This window comes from Bactrocera tryoni, chromosome 1 (genome assembly GCF_016617805.1).
Source record: "Bactrocera tryoni isolate S06 chromosome 1, CSIRO_BtryS06_freeze2, whole genome shotgun sequence".
Classification (NCBI taxonomy): Eukaryota; Metazoa; Arthropoda; class Insecta; order Diptera; family Tephritidae; genus Bactrocera; species Bactrocera tryoni.
This window is the reverse complement of record NC_052499.1, coordinates 54,332,481-54,357,351: the sequence shown is the minus strand read 5'-3', so window position 1 is coordinate 54,357,351 and position 24,871 is coordinate 54,332,481. Positions and strand designations below refer to the sequence as shown.

At 36.1% G+C, this 24,871-nt stretch overlaps 1 protein-coding gene across 1 annotated transcript in view; it reads right to left on the bottom strand.

Moving 5' to 3' along the window:
* Window positions 1–24,871, bottom strand: part of LOC120782302 (limbic system-associated membrane protein) — a 59,184-nt gene continuing 34,313 nt past the window's right edge. The window contains exons 4-9 of the mRNA XM_040114512.1: window positions 22,030–22,180; window positions 20,134–20,231; window positions 17,370–17,491; window positions 12,141–12,321; window positions 3,920–4,093; window positions 1–3,395 (exon numbers count right to left, since the gene is read on the bottom strand). Of these exons, the coding sequence (XP_039970446.1) occupies window positions 3,162–3,395; window positions 3,920–4,093; window positions 12,141–12,321; window positions 17,370–17,491; window positions 20,134–20,231; window positions 22,030–22,180 (960 nt within the window). The 3' untranslated portion in view covers window positions 1–3,161. The remainder of the gene's footprint in view (window positions 3,396–3,919; window positions 4,094–12,140; window positions 12,322–17,369; window positions 17,492–20,133; window positions 20,232–22,029; window positions 22,181–24,871) is intronic.

Genomic DNA, 24,871 nt, shown 5'->3' with positions numbered 1-24,871 from the left:
TTTTTTTTTTTTTGGTCAATAAGTATGTGTCAAAACTCACATAAAAGCGCTGCTTTTTGCGCTTTTCTGATTTTCTGTTTTTGCTTTCTGTTGTTGTAAAGTTGCTTGTGTTTGCTTATAATTACATATTTACCGTTTCTTTTGCATACATATATGTATGCGCGTGTGTTAATTACTTACAAACTAGCCGCAATATACAATAATACATTAATAATTATGAGCGTTGAATGGCTCCAAATGTGCCGCCATCGCCGTTACTACATACATAAATAAATATAATATTTATTATTTCCATTTAATATTTTTTTGGTTTTTATTATAAAACTATTTTTTTTTGCTTTTATTTACGCTGACTTAAAATGCTATTTACAGTGTTTATTCAAATAAATTACGAATGTGTTGAGTAAAAACTATTTCAAAGTTCATTAAATTTGCGTCTACAAGCGGAAAATGCTCCTTTTGCTACTTTTATCATTAAAACTCTGTTTGCTGGTGGTACGCTTTTTATCTAACTCCATGCACACACAGGCACACGCCATCATTTATGTGTGTCTTTGGTTGCGTGTGCGTCGAGTATTTCGGTTTCATTTCACTAATATTTCTATTTCTATATATGTATATGTAAGTGGTGTTCTTTTAATCGTAAAAAGTCGTGTGCATGTGTGCGGAAATTGAAATTCCCAATTCTATTTGAATAATCTCAGTGACCTTAACTCTATGGAATATGTTTTATTTTAAAATTTATTTTATTTACATACAAGTTTCTACTATCTAATCTTTTTTATTACTTAAATCAACACTCTGTATTTACAATTTACGTTGCATACTTCCAGGCCTTTCAGACCGCTGCTTAATTGAGTCAATTAGCATTTTTCTGTTATGTCTTTTAGTGTAGACAATTTGGTAATTGCCTGAATGGAAAAAATTTCAGATTTTATTCTCCCCAAATAGTTGCTCCAATGCATAAGCCTTGAACTTTGGCTAGAAGTAGGTCTGTAACTAGAATATAGATAATTTCGAGCAAAATCACGAAGGTCGTTACAAATTACGGAGCGTAAAAACTTAAGAATCCAAGACGACACATCTGAAGACAGTTATCCAGATTTCGTAAGTCCTCTTGAAAAATACCAAGAGGTAAACTGTTTAGTGCCCAACATGAATATATCAACAGACCGTCAGTCAACACTGCTTTGCCCGTTGTCATTGTTAGAGAGAGCGCTTATCCACAAAAAATTTTCTGTAGTAGTCACCTTTCTCGAAATCAAGGGGATTTTCAACAATATGCGGCCAGCGGCTGTGGTTAAAATCGCAAGCAAATCTATAGCAGTCTCAAGTCTTAATTGCGACAGAACGGTTGTAGTGAAGTGGGATAGTGGAAAGACATACCCGAAGGTTAACTGGGGCATCGCAATGGGCAGGGTACTTTCCCTAATGCTTTGGATCTTGGTGAATGTTCTTATGGTTAAAGTGAAATATGTCAATGCCATCCGAGAGCGAACGGAAGGGTATCTCAGTGTGATACTCAACTGGGCAAATAGAAGCGGCTTAGCTGTCAGCCCAAGTAAATCTGAAATTACTAAGGGAAATAGCTCTCCCCTTTTTTGGAAGGTCACGTCTTCAAACTATTGATAAGTTGTGGGACTTATTCTTGATAAAAAGAGACCAATTTTTAAGGAGAGCGTAAAGAAGGCAACGATTGCTTATTCTGCTGTAGAGGAGCCAAAGAGCAAGGGTGGGAACTCCCACCAATGGTCGTGTTTGGCTCTACGAAAGCGTAGTCAAGTAAATGATGTTTTATGGTGAAGAAGCTTGAACTTGTTCAAAACGCTGCTATGGTCCGGCTTCTCTAGTGACCTGCAGACAACAGAAATAATTGATCATTTTACATATGGACCCTCTTAGACAATACCGGCAGCGAGTTTTCTAACAATCTTAGCTTTAGGCAACTGGACGTCTGTAGTACTTTTCAGGTAGAAGTGACTACTATTAAAGTGGCGGTAGACATAGTGGATCGAAGTGCAGCTACATTCAGGGAGGTTAGCATTCGCTCTGACAGTAGAACGGCAATACTAGCGTTGTGCGCTCAAAGCCAGTCAAGGAATGTTTTTCCTCACTAGAAGTAGCATCTAACGCTTTAATCATCAGACTGGTTTCGATACCCGGTCATAGTGGAAACGCTTCCAGCTGTAAAGCCGCTACCGCAGAGGGTGCCCTTCCCACATTGCTCGCATCGGGATTGTTTAAAAAACTCTTAATTGTATCTCAAGGCTTTCTTTGATGATAATAAACTCGCCATTGCATTGAAACTATTTTGTCTGTGTTGTTTATGCTTTGGGCGGAGCTATCTAAAAATTAGTTTGACTGACTCCTTAAGAGAACGAAAATATATTTTTCAACACCAAATCTTATCTTCTACTGTCATCTTCTGCGACAAATAGAATATAAAGTCATATGTATATGGTATTCCAACTTCTATAGGAATATAAATCTATAAAGGTAGACACAAATATTGTTGATTTCAAATATAAAAAGTTTGCTCTTGATCTCTACCCATTACAGGCAGCATGCCCAATTAAGTCAATTAGCAAATTCTCTACACTGTTGCATTAGTTGGTGATTGACGCAAAAAATCTGTAGTCTGAAATGCCTCATCAATATCATTTTCACTGAAAGTATTTTATACATGTATTTAAATATATTTTGTTAATTCAATAATGAAAACCGTAGGCCGATAGTAGTTGCTTGTTAATGAACCCTTTGACATAAATTTCACTTTAGCTCCTGCTGTTGGTTGCCACACCTCTCGCAAAAATAATCATTGAACAAATTAATTAAAGGGCTCTTGACTCGCAACGATAACATAATTGCGGTTTTAAATTTAATATTTTTTTCTGCTGATACTTTCAATCATTTGCGGTTTTTCTGCTTATCGCAATAAATTTGTTTCCTTACTTTATCTTAATCTACATTTTCCACGTTTTTGGTATCTTTCTGCTTCAACTTTTTGTTGTTTTTTTTTTACTTGACCCTTTGCTTATCACTTAAATTGAAAATAAATAATCAACAAAAGCATCGAATTACATTTCTTACGTTAAATTAATTTGCCGCCCACGAAGCTGCACACATTCTCATTAAGACGCGCGCGTGTTCGTTTCGCTCGCTTATCCCACGTTGAGGCAAATTTGTCGCTGATGCCTGCGCTGCAGCAGACAACTCGCCGCAATGGCGAAGAGCGCACACCATGCCATGGTTCGGCTATGCGCGAGCGTTGGCAATTGCGTGCTGCCAGTGGCGGCGGCATTGCTGCGCGACTTGGAGCTGGCCACCACTTCAGCGTCCTCCGGCGGTATGTCCATGGTATTGCTGGCGACGATAAATTGAAAGATATCGCTGACCTGCAATCACAAACGAAAAAAGAGTAATGAAGTAAATGGACCACGCGTGAGTAAAACTGAAATAATTAATCGCTGCTCTATAAGAAAAGTAGTGAAGTGAAGTGTGCCGAGAAGAAGATTTCCACACAGCGCTCGGAAAAGTCCCTCGCTACGCTTTGCGGCATGGCAACTGAGATTTGTTGCGCTGCGAGTCGAAGGCGGTGCTCGTTCTGGCGCTAGTCGAAAGATTGAGATAAAGTATTTGAGTGAAGTTTACGATGTGCGTAAATAAAATTTATGCTTTGTTAGCAGCTGCGTTGCGGTCAGACAGTCCACGGTAGGGTGGGATCTCTGATGGAGAAGCGCATAGCTTAGTAAAGGAAATGGTGGGCGGGACATAAGGAATATGAGTAGTCTACGGCAGCTGAGTGCTAGTACTTCACTCTTTAGTGCATATACAGTTATTTATTTGCTCTCCATATATACATACATATGTATCGTTATAAAGTACGCATATAGTATGTTTGTATGTGTATTGTGCCTACCTCATTCCAACCGTAGCTATTTTTCGCCTGCACTATCGCTTCGTAGTAAGCGCCCGGATGTAGATTCTTTATGGTATAAGACATGATGTGTGTAAGTGGCTCCGATGCGGGACGATGTTCAGGTGTCAGTATGAAGTCATGCCATCTTCCTGGCTGTTGGAATGTGTCATTCATCTGCAAAGAGTTGAGAGATAAAATGTGAAATCTTATTACATACATGTACATCTAGAAGTGTGTGGAGGTAAAGTTAAAATTTTATTTATTATTCCTAGAAGATGGCGTACTTGTATGTACATATATTTCACACATTAGGGTTGTCCGCAAAATTTAATAATTTTCGGACTTCGTAAGATCACAGATTTTCATATAAAATTTTAGCAAGTGAAATGTACATATTTTCTTCCTAGATTAGTAACCACCCTAATGTATATTAATCCAGAAAATACTGAATTTTACTCTACTGTAGCTTGGAATACCCAATGTGTCCAAGCCACAAAAGCTAATATTATAGTGAAATAAATGAGCTGACTCTGAAGTCCTCGTATAAATTCGCAGAAAAAATTAGATTTTTTCATTAAAAATTGAGATTTAGGAACCACGCTGCATTCTTCTGAACATAGTAGTTTATTCTAGTTTTTTTTCTTTTGTTTCGGAATCTATATGTGAGAAAAATACTACGAATCGCTCGTTTACAATACAAGCTTCTTTTGGATTGGCTCTGTATCTTTTAATATTGTTTTTGAGCGAAAGTTTGTTCGTATTTTTCGAAATAGATGCCTTTTGAAGACAATCGGTATAGGTCTGAGGTCTTTCAGAGCTGAAGGTTATTCAGAAATTCTAAAGAAACAGCGTAAGTACATTCTGGGTTGGGCGCAGTTAGGAACACAATTCCTCTAAGCTGGCCTAGAATAGCTTTTTCAAAGACTGTTTGAAGCAATGTACCCTAGAAGAACACCTTAAGCCTTGGAACACTAGCAACACAGGACATATCATAAACTTTTTTTGGGGTTGTTTTGATGGGGGTTGACTAAAAACATCTTCTAGACTAAAGAACCCTTATTAGTAATGTAGGGGTCATCACAGGTCAACTAACCTTAAGATACCACCTTTAGATTCTGCGAAAGCACCCCAGCAGGAACTACTTAGAGACGAGTTCATTATGCTCCTTAATTGGGAGCTTACGTGCCTCACTATGCAGCTTTTCGACTGGAGACATCAAGAGGCATCCTGTCGTAGTTCGGAGAAAAGTAATCTGATATGTTTGCATCTTTCTCGTCTGAGTTTCACCGCATTTAAGCGACCATATTGGTGCGGAGTAGTTAAGGACCGGTCGGCCGATTATCTTGTATGTTACCAACAACGTTTTTTTTTTGTCTTTTCCCCATGTTCTGTCGATTAGCGACTTCAGGATTTTGGTGCAGCTATGTACTTTGGCAATAATCGCGGTCGCATGAGGAGTAAGGAAGGACAGGCAGAAGAAATTCACACCTAAAATTTTAGGGTTTCTGATAGTCGGATTATTAACGCCATCGACTGAAATATTTGGGTCAATTATGTATTCATTCGTCCAGCTTGTGAATATGATCGCTGTGGACTTAATGTGGGAGACTTACTTAGTACGTTTGAACACATATCATCGTTTCCACTGCGCGACATAATTATCAAACAATCATGATAGAAATTCCCTTAGGTGGTTGCGGGAGTTTCGATATGTAGAAGTTAAACAGTAACTGAGAGAGGACACCATCCTCTTGTTTAACTCTTCTCAGTTTGGAGTTCTTACCTTCGAGTTTTTACCTCGAAAAAGTAGGGATGATTGATGAACGCTCAGTTAGATCACAGTCCACATGTTCAGTCCTAGAGGGAGCGTAGATTTTTCGATGTCCTCAAGTAACGTTGTGTGATTGACTATGTCAAAGGCTTTTGACAATTCCAACGCTATGAGGATCGTCCTCTCGCAGGATGGTTTTTGGTTAAGGCCATGAACTATCTGTTCGCTAAGTGCTGTGCACTTTTCGGAAGCCATGCTGGTGGTTTGCTAGTTTAGAGTACAAGCTGAAGGAGTGAGTTTTGAGTCAGAATGCACTGTGAGAGCTTCATGGATCATAAATCCTTCCGAATTACTAGAAACTAATCTTTCTTTAAAAGCAAAAATTTGCGCAAAAGCCGTTTCCAGGTATAAATGTTTTTTATTTCAGTCTTTAAAGAGTATAATATTCAGTTAATTTTGCTCTCAAAACAAAGGTAGGGCAAATTAAATTTCAGAAAGTAAACAGTATTTGATTTATTTGTATTACTGGCGACCTTAACAGCTATTTGGTAGCCCCATTATTTAAAAAAATGTAATTAATATTACAGTAGTGAGAAATTTATTTTTAAACAATTTTTTTACTTTGTTCGCTAGCGCGTAAAGTCCTCGGGCAGCTGTCAACGATGGAAAAAATACACACACCGTCACGCTGCCCTGAATAATTGTCGAGCATTAATGAAGTATGTGATTAAAATTGTATTAAAACAGCGCCTGTGAGCTTAAATGCAAACATGCACACACACGCACACTCATGCGAAAATAAATTGCACACGAGTGCAAGCGATTTTGTGCCAGTAATATCTCAGCAACAAAGCAAATGAGATTTTACGCAATCGGCGAAAACTGCAAGCGTTCCTTGCATATACATATGTGTGTGTGTGTGAGTGCCTGAGTGCGAACGAAGCACCTGTGTGTGCGTACACCGGTGAAAATTGCACTTAATTATGGAAAATAAAAAAAATATCAACAACATATATGTATATATATAGGATATTTTGCCAATGGTGTTGTTTTTTTTTTGCTTTTGCACACGGCAATATGAAAATTAATAACAAGATGTAAAAGAAATTAATGAGATTTTCTTTTCAAAAAGTGTGGCAGCACACATATAATGTTGTTTGCGGCATGTTACACAAACCTACAAACCTATAAAACTGCTTATATAGCTATATGCATATAAGAATGTATGTATGTAGGCGCGTGCTGATTGGAAAATCGTAAAAGAGTTGCAGTGTAATTACAAAAACACAAACATGCTCACATTTACATGTATTTTTTATTAAAATTCGCTTTAAATAACCACCGTATCAATAGAAATCACGCACGCACACAATTACAGATACTGCAACAACCTGTAAGTGCGTTGTAAATCTTCCAGCAGCTTCTTAATACTTCAGCTTCTGCTCATTAGTTGGCGGTATTGCTGATTTCTTCAATTAAAAACTTGCCTGTCATCGATGTATTTACCTCAATTAACGGTATTTTAGTAACGTATAAAGCAATCGAAATCTACGACTTCATTAGTTTAAGCAAAATCTAACGGTTCAATGTCTGCTTTTTATCGGTAAAATTATTATCAATTTCTTTGCGATTTTAATGAGACTTCATTAACGAATTTCATGCAATGCATTGGCATCAGCTGAATATTGCTTTCAAAGAATCCACTTCGAGTGTGTCAACTTCAATTCTAAGTAAGTACTGTTGCCACAAATATTTAACGGTACTTAAAACGCATAATCGGACTCAAAATTTATGCAACTACTGTGAGGGAGTGGTTTCGGTACTTGTAAATAGTATAATTAATTAATGCTTAATTAATGAGAAATTCTCATATTTCTACTCAATAATTGATTAATCACTATTGCTTGTCAAGTCAAATATAATAGAAATGTGATAGAAATCTTCACTTGACATAATGAAGCTTCGAGAGCATTCGAAATGTATTTTGCAAAAACTTGTATTAAAATTTTCTGTCATAAGCTTGTGTTGAAAGCTTATCTAAAGTAGTTGAATGAGAGCTTTTTAGAAGCTTTTCAAAATATATTTGCCAATTAACTTAATTTAAGAGTTCTTTAAAGCGTCTGTCCGATCCTCAAGCTGGATAACAGTCAAATGCTGTCTGATCAAATTTTACTCGGACTGGTATATTTTAAAGCTTCGAAAGTATTTCAAGTAAATTTTGGAAAAGCTTGTGTTAAAAGGTGATCTAAAGAAGCTTAATGAGAGCTTTTTAGAACCTTTTCAAAATTTATTTGCCATTTCACTAAATTTAAGAATTCTCTAAAGCGTCTGTCTTATCCCTAAGCTGGATAATAGTAAAATGCAGTTGATCAAATTTGATTTGGACTTGGAAACTCTCGTTCCTTCAAACAGCGCAAACCAAATGGATACAAAAACTTTAATCACAATTTTCCAATAAGTGCCAAGGTTAGGTTAATCTGGCAGGCCAATGAGCCACTCATAGACCAGTTTTGGTTCTTTGTGATATCAGATAGAATTCAATTAGTAGTCCATAAGAAGTAGTTATCCTTTAAGATGTCTGCGGTTGACGGAAATATTAACAAAATCTGTGGCCTCACTATCGAAACCTCCTCCACAGTACCCCAGATGTTTCCAGCGTTGTCTTGCCAATGCAGGACAAGTGCACAAGAGATTATCCATTGTTTCTCTGGTGTCTTGAATTGAACATTTTCTGCAGCCTTCTCCATCTGTCAGACACATTCTGCGGGCGTGTGTCGTCACCAGACCAATCATGGTCCTACAACCTCTTCCACCGAGTGCCAATAGGTATTTCGTGTACTTCCGATCTACCTCTTTGTATATGCCTTTGGCAGTTTTGCATCCAAGTAGCACGTTCCATGGCGTTTTGCTTTTCTTTACCATGCTACTGTCCAGATCGGTGTTTAGACAATGCATGGGTTGCCCAATGTTGATCACGTTTTCGGGTGTTAGCCGAACACCATTCTTGAGAATCTTGACTTCTATTTCATTGCCCTCTACGGCTTTGTGACCTGGCACCCATTAGAAGTGAAATTTCTTGCTTCTGTCAACATCTTCTACTGCTGCCATGCTTCTCAAGGCACTTTTGGCCGATATGCCATACGAGGCCTTGATTGCTGTTGGGCTGTCTACGTAGATGTTGACTCTGGAATTGCCTGCAGGTGTATTAGAGGCCATGTCCGCAGCTTTCCCTATATCAAAGACCTCAGCTTAAAATATACTTCAGTAATCCGTCAACTTAAAAGCCTAACATTAGACAGTATATCCTCGCCCAAACTCCATCTTCGATTTTCGAGCTATAAGTATAAATGTTCAAAGTATTGCGCATAGCTAAGCGCCAAGTTCGTTGACGACGCGCAAAGTTTGTCTGACGATTTTTACCACGGAAAATTAAATGATCAACGAATTAGCATAAAATTTTGTGTTTCCAATGGAAACACAGTGTATGAAAATCATCGTATTGGCATCAGAGAGTTAGCAGATGATCTCAACGTTGCTTATAAGACGTCTGAACACATTTTCGTTAATATTTTGGGTATAAGGCGAGCCAACTCTACCTTTGTCTCAAAAGTGCTGAACCTTTTGAAAAATTATTTCGAATAGAGGTCGCAAAGAGTTGCCAGACATCGTAGCTGAGAGACGTAGCGAATGAGCCGAAATCGAAAAAATCACGTCAAAATCTGTCAGAAATCATCGTTTTCTTGGATTACCGCTGTGTGGTTCATCATGAATTCTGTACACAGAGTCAAAGAGTGGAGAGAGTATGTATACTACTTGGACATTTTGAAACGTTTGCCACCCAAGACCCGATTTGGGGACAAAAAATTCTTGGATTATTTACCTCGTTAGAGCACCGTCACATTCTCTAGTATTATTGCGACTAGCCTTTTGACCAAACACGAAGCAAGAGTCATTGCTCAGCCAACGCTTTCGTCCCACTTGGCTCCCTGTGAGTTTTTTTGTGTTCTCGAAATGGAAAAGCTCGCTGCGGGGAACGCACCTTGAGTCCATTGAAAACATCAAAAGTCATTTGCTGAACTCACTGAAGCCATCCCATCCCAGCCGAGATTTATGGCAACTGTACAGAAAATAGAAATAATCGGTGGTTTGGTCCGAGAGGAACCAATTTTGTTGGCGGTAATGAAGATTTGTATAAAAATATGTGAAAAGTAATTTTTTTTCAGTCCGGGTCAAGTTTGATCAGTTGTTAGATGTAAGAAATGCGAAATACAACATATTATTTACAACAACTTTATTTTGATCATGCAGTTGGTATGTAAGTTATATGCAATAGCGTGCCGTTCTGAAAGCTATGCCCGTCTGTCTGTCGGTATATACGCGAACTAGTCACGCAATTTGTGAGACAACGATCTGAAAATTTTCACACGTGCTTTCTCTCCCAAGGAGCTGTTCATTTGTAGCTACCGTCGATATCAGACCACTATAGCATATAGCTTCCATACAAGTTGAACAATCGGAATCACGTGCTTGAATGAAAAGTTTGAGTTTGTGCAGATATCTTCATATACTTGTATATGTACCATACAAACTCACCGATCAAAATCGCGGTATTGTAAGGAACTGTTTGTGCTTGTGAAGGATGCAACCGAAGTTAATGTATTTTCTTGTTTTAATTAATTTTTCGACAGGTGGCAAGGCTTCAACAAAAAAAAATTAAAATAAAGCATTCCTAAACATATTGACTAAAATTCCCTTAGATTAGCACTCGTTTTGAAATTGTAGCCCGGGAAATATTTTCCTAGGTGGCACCACTATTTTTGTATTTTATATTACTGTGTTTTCAGAAACCGTATTTGTACTTTCTCAAGGATATCTCACAGTAGTAATTAGTACAGTCAGTCTTAAACTTTCCTCACAAGAAAAACGTTGCATAATTTGTCTGTCAATATAAAGAGCCGATTTTTAATTGATAAAGTAAATGTTTTATATCTAAATGAAGTATGATTTTTATATACGTAGCAAGGCTTCCTAATTCACATGCGTACTTAACCTAAATTTTTACTCCGACAAATATTTTTGTCACCCGCTGTTACAGTGCGGATATATTTTGATGGTAAAAAAATTACAATTTGCTAAACAAATACCATTACCCATTTAATTACTAACATAAATCTGCATAATAAATAAACACTCAAAACCAGCTTACGGTTAGGAGAACTACACACTTATACACCACACGGACCAAAACGTGCATATGTTTTAGAGCGGGTCATTTTATAGGGAGCCAAAGGATCGAAAAAATCGAATATGCGCGAAATGTACTACGGATCATTCTGAACAACTTTGCAAAAGGAACTATGGGTCTAATACCGCTTTTGGGCCAGCGAAGATACATATTTAGGGATCATACAAATTTGTTTGTAAGTTTTTGAGATAGCCGAATAAATTTGAAACTCTAGACATATTTTGACATTCTATTGATAGTTTGTTGAAACATCAAAGAACTATATCATTTATCTTCTATACAGCCGATTATGTAGATTTTTTAAACTTCGCTTAAAAAAACGCTCGAAACCGATTTTAGAGTCATAGTCTCTTAAGAAAGTTGTTTAGAATGATCCACAGAAGACATATGTGATATTTTCTTTTTTTTTGGAATCTTTGTATTTAAAAAACGACCCGCTCTAACGTGCACTTACACACGCATCCATTCATATGCACTTAAGCGCCGTGCCGGCTTGGATCGAGGTAAAACTAAGCTATGCCATAAAATGCTATAAAAATGAAATCGAAAAATAACTGTACTGTGGTTAAGCGCAATATTTGTTTTAACAAAAGCATAACGGAAAAAATTACATAAGGAAAAGACAAAAAGTAATAATGAAAAAAATAAAACTGCGCAACTAGAAAAGCATTTCAAACGTTCGCCATTTTTCGACATTTTTCGGACAGTTTTCTCTTTACAATTTTTTTGTGTTTTTTATCTTTTTTTGATTTGCTCTTTTTTTTGTCTTTTTTATCGAACCAATAAAATATTGAGAAATAAATGGGTCAACGGTGTCGCTGTCAATGCTTTCGGTTTTTTGGCGAATTGCAGCTGCAATATTTGCAATTTACAGTTACCCATTTAAAATGGCTGTATGAGAGTGTGTTTGTGTATGTGTGTAAATGCTAGCATACTAGTCGCTTTTCTTTATCTCTACTCGGAATTTATTTATTTGCACTAAAAATACTCACACACACGCACACGCAGGCAAATATTGCAACAATTTCACTTTAGTTGCACTCTTCTATGCTGACCATTGCGCGTTTGTTTACATTTTGTTGGGTGCCTCATGTTTTATATTTTACATTTTTCACCTTTTTATAATTCGATTTTTAGCTAGTTTCGTTTATTCAACATTCATTTCATATACATACAAATACACACAAGTACATAGAGATACTCACCAATACACGCCGATAGAGCAGACGCACCTCCTGCAGCGGCGGATAGCTATCTATTTTCCATGTCAGATTGTAGCTGTCCGATGAGCGACCCCATTTCGGTGAGTAGAATTCAGCTGGGCCCGGGCGCCCAGACAGCTCCATGTACTTGCGCGAGCGTCCGAGTGAGTTATCGGCTACACAGCTGCAATGTAATTGGTATTTATTATTTATTTGTTATTTGTTATTGTTGTGAGTGTTGAGTGGATTAAAAGTAAAAAATAAAACGGTGCGCTGAAGCGAGGAATTAAGCACAGCGCATACAATATGTAACTAATGTTAATAAATTTCAAGTACATTCATATATACACACAGATATATACATACAGATACATATGTATGGCTTCATGAAGCAAAATATTTTATACCATGTGGTCTAGTCCTTCAAGTTTCGAGATATCGATCCGAACTCTCGCCCACCTAGTTTTGTTGTCAAAAAGCTGCTTTTTTGTCGATACTACCGTTATTGGACCTCCATAGCATGTAGCTGTCATAAAACTGACCGAACAAAAGCCAGATCTTGTATGGAGCAAAGTGTATTCAACAAAGTGAACTAAGTATATGACATTTAATTTTTCTTTACGCTTATTTGACATGAATGTTGTCATTGGCTTAACCCTTACATTTATTCAAAAATTCAAATTCGGAAATTCAGAAGTAAGCTAATTTCAAAACGAAAAACAATACTTTTTTAAATAACTGAATAAATTGCCGAATACTTGTTGCCTATGCAAAACAACTCATGGAAGCAACTTACCAATGATTTGTGCTCCAACTGACAAATCGCAACGGAAGGAATGGGAAAAAGTATGTGGCGTACAACTCAGTTTGTCATCGAGAATATGTGGGCTACATTTTAAGGCGGAGGAAATAAAAGAATCTCCCCTTAAAAGAAGACGACTAAGCCCCGATGCAGTACCCTCATTAAACTTACTTCCCAATCTTCAAGAAAAAAAGTAAGAAACCCTCATATTTTGATAAATAGAAATTTTACGTTTTTACTATTGATTAGGTCTCAAGACAAACTTGTTTACGCGAAAATTTTAACAACTGATCGGAAGCTATACATGCTGTGCTATAGTTTTTGTGGTAAGGAGTTTCTGGTGTGGAATTGGTATAAATTTCTGGTGCACATGAACGAGAACCACGCGTTTTTTAATAATACTCTTGCCAACGCAGCTGTTCAAACCGAGTAAGTTATTTTTGGTTGTCTAGTTTAAACAAGGCCATGCATCAAACCCTCTTTAACCTGTAGAGGAAAATTGCCTTGCAAAGTATCACATGAACATACTTGTATAATGAACATCATTTGAAAATATAACGCACAAACACTGATTATTTTACCTACATATGGTAAGATATCGTGGTGCCATGCGTTTGTATTAATACTCCTCGTTGTATAATGTGAATATACTTTGGGATGTCTTTAGACTAACTTTTAATGTGATATGGCTAATACGTTTACATGTAGGGGTAATCATTTGTCGGAACCGATTAAATAAAATGACAGTAACAAATAGCTCCCTTACAACATGTCATACATTTTGCGTTATATTTTCACCTTCTAAACAACTAATTGATCATACAAAACATGGTACTTATTATATGTTCATGAAAAGTATAAAGCCTATTAACAAATAAATTGGTTGTCTCTATTTCTATTACGTTTATATTTATCATATATATATATGTAAAGCAAGTGGTTTCATATTGTTCAAGATCAAAAAAAAAAAAACACACGGGTTAATATAAACAAATACATGAATTGTTTACTATTTTATTGTCAAATAAGCGTAAGTCAAATACTTAGTTCACTTTGTTGAATACACTTTGGTATGGAGAACTTTTTTATTTGACAACATATCTTCACGAAATTTGGCAAGAATTATTACCTATAACAACAGTACAATCTCCGAAAACATTATTTAGATTCGATCGTTGTTGCATATAGCTAGTTATATAGTGACCGATCACGAATCATGTTCTTATATGGAAACTTCTTTATTTGTGTAGGCTATTACAGCTTCTGTTCAAGCGCAGTTAACGTTTTTTCTTTTCTTTTTTAGCTGTCAGCCTTATTAATGTTTTTGGGGCAGTAATGGCGGCGTCAGGTGTGTGTGTAAATATGAAAATGTGCTTTTTATTTCATTTTATTTATTTACACGTGGAAAAAGGTCACCGGTTGCCTTAATAAATTATGGTCGGTAAATTGTTTTTGGCCACATTAAAGTTGTTGGCCTTTACTGGTTAATAATATATTGTATATTCCACAAAAGCAGAGATAAAATAAAATTAATAAGTTTTTCCCAAAGCAAACTACATTTTAAATACTTTTTTTTTTATAAAAAATTTCGTTTTGGCATCTAAAGTGTGCAAAGTGAGTGGAATTTTAAGGTTATATATTTTTTTGTTTACAACTTTGAGTAGAAAATCAGCAGTGACTTTATTTCTGAGTATTTCTTTGAATTTTATGACCGCCGTCGCATTTTTCTCCGTCGCCATTTCCTCGAACAAAGCATGATAAATTTAGCCACCAAAGAGAGAACGGCATTGAGAGAATTGTAATACGACTTTAATAAAGATACATGAATTCTAAGTCTAGCACTTTCGACCTTTAAAGAATATATGTACATACATATATGTATATTCAAATTGTCTATGTCTATCTCATACGGTGGCCTCTATCACAAGGAGATATGTTCATTTATCATCGGGAGATAATTTTTTCATATGAATAAAAGACGAGATATCTTCAAAAATTTTGCTTAGCTTCTTGTCGATGAAAATATCACAGTTTCCGAAGAAATTGCTCTAGATCGCATTTCTATAGAATATAGATACATATATTCGTTCGAATACAAGTTGATTGGTCGAAAGCAGATGCTTGAATGGAAAAATTTTCAGTTGACGAGATATTTCCACGAACTTTATTGTCCAAAGCCAATGATCAATCTACGAGAAATTATTCAGATCGATTCACTATAGCGTATAGCGCTCATATAAACTGACGATCAAAATTCTTGAAGGGAATCTTTAGTATTTGTGAATGGTGTTCTTGCTTCGGCGTAGGACAATTTAATTTTTTTGTTATTTTTGTGACATTTTTGGTAAGAAAAAGCTTAATGTTTCAGGAATTATATGTCTGGAGATATAACTTAATACTATCTTCTGTACTTGGATACTGGTTTTCGTAGTTGAAAGTTCTGACTCATGGCTGTCATGATTTTTATATTATTTAAAGGAGGAGTGGAAGAGTGTTATATGGTCTAAATATTCATGAAATGTTTTGTATGTGCCATGGTATTTAATTGCAGAGTGACATTTTTTCTCACTTTAGTATATCTTGAACGAAATTAATCTAGGACCTAGGACATAATGCTCCTACATATATTGGCTTTCAAAAATCATTACCGTTAACAGAAATTAATACCACAATCCATCAACTACAATATACTTTACATCAGACTTTTGCGAATATCTAAGTGAAATGAAACCCTCTCTTCTTGAAACTGAAGAATTTAAAAAAATAAACATACTTTTACATTCGTATATCACTTTTTAATGAAAAATCAGTTTCTGAAAGCTAGTCACAACACAGCTGGATGTTTGAATACACTATACAAAATGCTTGGCTGAGCGGCTAGATGGCGCTGCCGGCTGTTCAATGACTTCATGAGCTTAACTGCTATTCTGTATGCTATGTATATTTGTAATTTGGCAAAAACGGTTAATTGTGAGCCAATATTCACTCACTTCAATATTACTTAAACTTTTCTGTCCGCTTCTAACCTCTGCAGGCGCGCCTATATACACATGTGTTAAATGTGGTATATCGATATACTCGTTCACATGTATCAGCGTTCTTACAAACTCTTACAACTTTGCTATATTCCAGTTCATATGTGCACATATTTAAGTTCTTAATTAATTTATTGCCTTCCTCATGAACTTATCGACCAGCAGTGGACTGCACTGCTGGGTACTCAGCCAAAGGTTTACACATTCACAACTAAAAACTAATTTCATAGCGAAATGTAATTTCCTTTTTGATTTGGCACAGACAGTCACAGCAGACGCCATCCCCTCCTCCAGCTGCTCAAATGACAGCGCAGTCAAATCACAGACAACAGATAACGAAAAACGCCCGCTCACATGCGCACAGGTACACATATGTGAAGAATTAGGCTTATATATACATATCCATATATATGTGTTATTATATGTGCATATATAAGCTAACATACACACCCTGTATACGTCAATCAGCGCATTGGCGTGTCAGAGATTTAACTTGAACTTCACATCACTTCACTAATCTCGATGCCGTCGTCGTAGTCGTCGTGGTCTAACTTTCATGCGAAATGCTCAACAGCAGCCAATATGGCAACTTCCGTTGGACTTTCAACTTTTTTGCTTTATTGTTCGTACGATTTGTGTGTTTCTTTTCCATTATTTTCAACACTTTTTTTCGCCACGATTTTGTCTTTCGTTATTATGCTTCAGAGGCAGACAGTTTGACATTGATGTGAAAAAGTTGCTGCCCACACATGCATGACATGAGCACACACACACACACACCAAGAGATGAGTACACATATGTACATATGTACATGCAATACCATACTCGTGGTGTCACCTGGCGGCATTGACTTGCGCTGACGTGCGGCAAGTAAATGGAAAGTCAGATGACGGTATCCATGATTTGGCTGCGAAAACTTTGTCCTCCTGTACGGTGAACAAAGGCGGGCAAGACACACAAAAAACAAAACCTAAAACCACCGCAAGCAAACGCAACAAAAATGTATCGAACAAAACAAAAAAGTACTAACTCGATTGACTAAATCAGCGCCGTAAGCGGTAACAAGCAAATAAGCGGGCGGACCAGAGCATGAGCAAAGATTTGTTGCAAAGCAGAGAGGCAACGTGGCACTGCCAGCGCCAGTGGCTAGTGGCTACAGTTTAGTTGTTTTATTTCCTCCTGTCTGTGTCCGCTTTCGTACTTGCATGTTGAGTCAAAACTGTTATAACAAGTCTGGCTTTGTCTCACTCGCTCTTCGCATCAATTTCGTTTTTTTTTTTTATTTTCTTGATTTTGTTTTTATTTTTCTTGATTTTTTTTCTTTATTTTTTTTTCCTCCTGCTTTTATTTACTTTTCCATTTATTTATACGAGTTTGTCCAACTCATCACTCACCTGTAGTTGCCGAAGTCCTCCTGCTGTATGTGTCGTATGGTGAGCGTATGTCGGTTGCCTCTTGTTGACATAATTCGCCTATCGGTCGTTTGTATCGGAAATGAGTTTTGGTACCAGGACACCTGCAATCGAGCGAAAGAAACAAAAAAGTTAGATTAGAAGAAATGTTCAAGCACAATTAGTTTATACTTGTATGGTTGTGTAAAAGTTAGGTTAGAAAAGAGAGAGAAAATATATTGAGAGTAAACTTGCGTCTATTATATTAGTATTAGTGATTTACTCATATAAAATTAAGGAGCAAAATTAAATTTACTATATCCATTTAAAAAGTTCCACAGCCTCTTAGAATATATTATGTCTAGCTCAAAAAAAGTGAGTACTTTTTAAGCAGGTTCTGAGAAATCAACAGCCGCAAAGCAAAAAAAAATATGTTGGAGAATTTCGGCCCCAATACCTTCAAGTTACACCCAATCCACTCACACACACTTATACATATGGTGCATATGACTTGGTGTGCTGAAGCAAAACAGACTAATGATATTAAGCTCGTAAAGGTAATTGACGTGTAAGGAAGAAGTTTTAATGGAAAACTGTTGAATATACAAAAACAAAAAAACTTCGAAAATATGGTTTTCTCGAAAACTTGAACCCTTAGCGAAGATATATGCTCAAATATTTATGAAAGTGTGTACGCTATATTTGTTTGAACTGAAGCTATACGAAAGAACTTTAATAGAATTTTATTCAGCAGTTAATGAAGTCTGACTACTTTAGAATAAAATATTGGCTATGTATAATATTTTGTTGCTGTTATTGTTTTACGTATCTAAATTTCTACTAAAGTTGGGAAATTTGGTGATTCTATTGAACTGCATATCCAAAAGTAGCAAGACATTTGGCAAAGATTAGACAGAAGGGATGAGATTTTGGATAAGGGAAATGTAGGATAAAAGCAATGAAGGAAAACCCACCTTTTCCTTACCGTTATGCATTATTTGGAACAACTTGAATAGAGGATAGGGCACAATAGAGATGAGAACAAATTAATCCATCATGTTTTGTTTAAGCGAATGGTAGGTTAGGTTTGGGGCAGTAAAAAATTGCTTGTGTAGTATTTTTAAATTCTTTTCCCACCAGCTCGGTTGGATGTCTAAAAGTGTGAGTTTCAAAATGCTTATGATTATCAAGAAGGAAGTGTCGAAATGCTTTCAACTCGTCAGCATCTCTAGCTGGAAATCAGTACGATTTTCAACTTTACAGCGTGGACTCCGATAGGGCTGTGTCCTATTAGAATCCCCAGACTTTAGTGCGACTACGCTTATTGACAATAGAGAGTTCACTGGATCTCTAACACTTTATTTTGGGTCAAGAGGATTTTGTGACCGCGCTTGTACTGATGGTAGCACAGCGCTGGCCAAACTCCTGTGAAGCTCAACTATCTAGTAAAAGAAACACGATAAGAGTGGAGCTCCAACGCCGTATCATTCTAATAACAGCCTGGTTAGTGTACCTCCCCTTGTCAGTTCTTCAGCTCTACAGTTACTTGCGATTCCGGTGTAGTCTGGCACCCACACTAGTCGTATGCCATTGATAACGAGATTAGACATTACTTAACCAGCCTGGAATGCAGGGTTAGTGAGTACAAATCTAGTATCGTCACCCTGTTATCAGATCAAAATAGTCACTTCTCTGCAGGAGGCTGCGCTCCGTTGTAGTAACCTAGTTTAATGACAGCAGCCGTAGATTGAACAACATTACAATAGTCAGAAAGTCTGAAACTAAAGTGAGAGTTGCTGACAATATAGAACTACACCAAACTTCGCGCCCATGTTTAGACTCATCCGTAAAGAAGTTTCTGAGTTTGTTTTTTTCAGATATTAGATTTAAATTCAAATTATGTTTATTTTAATATTAGCATTGACTAACCTAATATGAAATGTGTATAAGTATAATTGGGTGGCTCAAGGCGTATGAGTAACATTTTAGCTTAGTTTGAAGAGTCCAGTCTTGTGAAAACGGGATTTGCTACTCTTATTTGAGTAATATGATAAAAAAGTACTGAATTTTGTATAATTTAGTATTTAAAAATCTGTTGTTTGAAGTAGAGTTTGCAGTAAGTGCCACATTAAGAAGCGAAAGTGTACTTAAAATTGTGCAAAAATCTCAAAAATTTGAAATTTATTTCATTTGTTCGATTTTTCATGTGTATAGTAATGGAATAACACAAAGAATTTAATAAAATATACTTTTCATATCATACAATTTAGTTAATTTTGCGTAAGCTATACATAGGTACACCATGTCGTATGCGTAATATTATCGTTAAGGACATAAGCGAATTTTGTGAATAGTAAAGCAAATAAAAATATTCTACAAATATTTGTACATAAATATTACAGAAAAATATATAATACCCAAACAATATACATATTTATACACAGTTTTCGAAGTGACAATGAAATTGAGAAGTATGCTTACTACGATTGGCCTGTATAAATTCGGCGCTAGCAAGGTAGTTTATATAAAACGCGTTTAATTTACCTCACATAACTGTATATAATTTAGAAAAATTATAGATAATTTTTAAAATAATATTATACAATATAAGCCTAATTTGATACTACCACATGTATGCATTAAAAATTGGGTGCCTCTGCGTATGAGTAACATTTAATTATTGCATTTTAAATAGTTTTAAATGAGAAAATATGCATAATAATCTAAAAATCCACAAAAATGTAGAGCAATATAGCTTCAAACTCACCGTGGCCACCGGATCAGCGTAAACTATGCACACCAGCTTTGCTTCGAAGCCCTCACCGGAATGTATCCATGACTTCTCCACTTGTATGTCCGGTGGATCTGCAAGAAAAGTCAAAAGTAAACACTTTTAAGTGCTTAAATATTACAACATAAATAACATAATTGTCTACATAATGAAAGAAATGTAATAATTGTAAAATTATCTGCGCATTTTCGCCAAACCAAGCGTCAAGCACGCGCACTATACAACTATATAGCCGTATTACTCGTAAAAAGGGCGCAATAAGAGGACGTAAGAAATCATTTATCTGCACACGAGAGACTCGTTAAGTGTGGAAATTGCAACGTGCGCTTATATAATACTTTTCATGCAACAAAAAGCAGTAATATTTTCAGCATTTCTTATAATATGAAGCACTGCATGCAATTGCCGTTGTAACCGTGTAAAAAAGCGGTATAAAGAAAGCTAGCTGGCGTTATGTAGGAAAATATGTACTGTTCGCATGCGAGAATTCATGAAATTTCCAACTGATTTATCAAATATAAGTTTCCACTTTTCAATTTGAATGAGGCATGCAGCGTAACGAATTGTTCGCCGGAATGCATGAGAGCGAAGCCATGAGCGCGATATGTGGCGTTGAGAGGCAAAGTGAACATACACACATACACGCAGACATTTACATTTCTTGCTTTATGTGTAATATATATTTTTACAAGCCTTTATGCTACGCTTTTATTCCGTTTTTTTTTTTGTTGCCCCCGCCAACTCAGCGCGCAAACGACCTGCTGGCTTTTTAGCATTTTCGTTTGCGCTTTGGTGTTTTTGCACTTTACGGAAAGTTATTTGCATATCGCACAATGCTGCCACTTAAAATTTTTTTTTAGCTATTTCGGCACTCGCCCTCAACGGCGGGTCCTTCGCCCACGTTGCAACACATTCTTAGAAGAACATTTTCATTCCACTGAGGTCTTAAGTGTGTTGTGCGTGGGAAAATGTATCAACCTCATACATACATTCAAACCCATATGTGTTTTCTATGCGTCTGCTTCGACTACTTCTTCTCATTCCGCTTCTCGTTTGCATCTTTTTGCGTTGCCTTAAATTATTTGTACATTTATCTTTCGAAGCGCATAATCATTCCCGAAAGTCGCAGTAGTTGTAGCACACAGTGCAAAAAACAACAAAAAGTGAATTTTGAAAGTCTCAACGCGCTTTTGATGAATGGAAAAATGTCGGTAACGAAATGAAGTGAAGACGGCGAACTTAACTGCGCACAGAACTAAATCGAGTTGCGGCAGTGGATTTGGTTGCTTGCTGCGAGGAGTAGACTTTAATATTTTTCTCTTCTTGGCATATGAAATTTTGTTGCAAATATGCGCAGAAGACAGTTTTCTTGTCTCGAATTCAATGAAGTTGTTTTTGCCTGTATCTTGTGCTACTTTTAAGATAATTAAGGAATTGAACGTTTTTTTTAAAGAATTTGAGGGAGTTCAGTTAATGTAGCTAGCAAAATCTTGTAATCGTTGTCAAGGTATCGGTTCTTGTAATCGGAGAGTCAAGTCATCGGTTTGTATACTTATATACCGTTCGCCGTTCTTTTAAATTTTTTCTATGAAATAGCTGTATAAATGTATGTGACTTTTAACTTTATGGTAAAATATGCCGAATGCTTAGTAATTTTCGAGATCTTGGTTTTAATTTTATCTGACATAATTTTCAGAACTAAATATTATAATCAAAATAATTTGTGAATGTCTAGTTTCTTTGAACTTGCGGCGTTCATATTTGATTCGTACACTCAATCATTAAAAGTAAGTATTTTAACACATTCCAAATTTCCACTTGAATGCCTCATTTAATCTATGATGGGAAAGCAAATTACTGAAATTCACTTACATAAAACATCCAAGCGCATATCGACTGTAACCGGTTCACCGACTCCATTGTCTGCGGTGCATTGATATACTCCAGCCTGTTGACGCTCGAGTTTCTCCAGTGTCAGAATTGGACCGTCGCCAATGCGAGCTGATGATTTGCCAGCGCCACTCTATGAAAGTGCAAACAAATGAAAAGTGATTTACTTTCGTTGTATAATCAAAGATTTATTATATGTAAATAAATATATATGTATATTTGCTAAAAAAATATTGTGTTTTCGAGATAAATTTAAACACCCAAGATTATTGGTGTTCATATACTAGTACAAGTTTGTACTGTCACTTTCATTCTTACTACGTATGTATAATGCCAGGAAGGATTATATACTTCATATTTATGAACAAGTTGTACACACGAAGCGCCTATAAGGACCGCTGTGAATTAAGAAATGCAGAAGTAGACCCATGGATGCCGATCTGAACAATTTCTTCCGATATTACATTATTTTTACAAACCATAACTCATACTAAATTTAGTGAATATATCTTGTCAAATGCAAAAGTTTTCCATACAAGAACTTGATTCCGATCGTTCAGTTTGTATGGCAGCTATATGCTATAGTGGTCCGATGTCGGCAGTCCCAATAACAGAGCAGCTTCTTAAAGAGAAAATGAGGTTTACAAAATTTCAAAACGATATCTTAAGAACTGAGGGACAGTTCGTATATATACAGACAGACGGACAGACAGACGGACATGGTTAAATCGACTCCGCTCAACATACTGATCATTTATATATATATATATATTTATACATACTTTATAGCGTCTCCGACGCTTCGTTACAAACTTCGTGGCAAACTTAATATACCCTGTTCAGGGTATAAAGGCATGAAAAGATCACAGTTCCATGCCTCCATACTTAAAGGAGATCTTTTAGTCTACAAAAATTATTTAAGAATGCTGAAAGGTTTAGTAATTTGATTAAAAAAATATTTTCTTTTTTGGGACTTTCATCAGACATCAGTCTTCGGTATTTTCGACAATACCCAATTGTTATATCTATAAGCGCATATATGTTGAAGTATTTTGAATAAAGAACAATGTGGACCTTATGATAGAATGTATAGTTAGAACGTATCTCGATAAAACAAAATTTCTGGGTATCCATAGCAGTTGAGTCAATATAACCTGCATGGAGACGGATGCTCATTCGACCGAGGGACAATTTTACGACATTTCTTTAATTAATGGGTAATATGTTTGATGCCTACTAAAACAAAAACAATATTAAGATGTTTATGATTAGGTAAAAATTTTATTTATTTATTTATTTATTTTTATGAACTATAATTATAAATAATTACATTACATTTAGCAAGGTAACTAGTAACTAAGACTATCGGCCTGACTTATTACTAAAAGATTTTATATTTTTTTATAAAATGCTCTAGAATAAGATAATATTAAAAAATAAGTATCGAAGTAAATAAATGATTACACAAGGTACAAAAGGTTACTTTGGTAAATTAAGTTAAAGATTTTTTTTATGTTTTCAATATCTAAGGCCTTTAACATATTTGTGTGCAATTGATTTCCAAATATATTGACACGCGCATTATTATATTTTATACACTCATCGAGGATATGTTTTATGAACAGTGCGCAGTTGCACGCTGCACAATAAGGTGGCGGTTCCCCTTTTAACAAATATTCGTGCGTTAACTTTGTGTGACGCAGTCGTAATCTGGTGATAATACGAAGTTGATCTGCCGTCGCTGAGACCGGGAGCGTTGGCTTGATGTGATTTTGACTGTAAACTTTGTATCCATGTTGATACGTTTGCCAGTTAGTCGCAGTTAGTTTCCTAATGTGGTTGTTTATTTCTCGAATGATGACTTTTTTTACCAAAGGCTCGAAGTATATACAGGGTGTCTGGTAGACTTCTTTAGGTGAGATATCTGCATATTCGGTTCCGATGATGCCACAATGGCCGGTTACCCACATGATTTTTATTTTTGAAGAATGTTGTATCAACAGATCTCTTGAACTTTCAATAAGAGGCTCTTTATTGTGTGGGTTTTGCAGCGCAGCGACGGACGACTTGCTGTCAGAGCAGATTATGTATTTTCCCTTAGTTGTTGTAGAGTGCATAATAGCATGGAACGAGTATATGGCGATTAATTCAGCCCCGAAAACCGAGCTGTGCGGGAAAAGCAGTCCCGTCTTGATAACCTTCCCTTTCTCAGGTACTACTGCAAAAGACGTCGATTGACTTGTTTTGAAGCCATCCGTAAATAAGAATTTCCAGCTTTTTCTCTCTGAGTTGCTTTTCAATTCCAAAAAAGTTTTTTGATATATTGTGGGGCTCGTTGATTGTTTAGGGTAGTCTAAAAGTTTCGAGATAAAAACGGATGGAGGGAGCATCCACTGAGGAAATTTTGTTGATTTAGTAAGCATAGGATTGTAAAGGATGTTGGCTTCCTTCTCGTTCTGTTATGCATGATATATAGCTGAAGGTGTCTTCATCCGACGTCTTCGATTAGGTGAAAATATTATCGTAGATTGCAGTAGTCGAGTATACTAGGTATCATTATTATTATAAAAAGATTTTAAATTTCAGAATTCAAGCACGAGGCAGCTTACTTCAGTCTCAGTATGAACCAATTCACCTAAGGGACTATTATCAAATATTTGCCATTTTATGACCTATCGAATTAGTTAATATATTTCCATTATGAAAATTTTAAGAGTTACTACTGCATTTTGGACAGTATCGAAATATCAATGTTATATTAAATAACAATTTTTAATTCGGTAATAGGAAAAAAAGGTAAGAAAGGGCTGTTCGAGTGCAACCG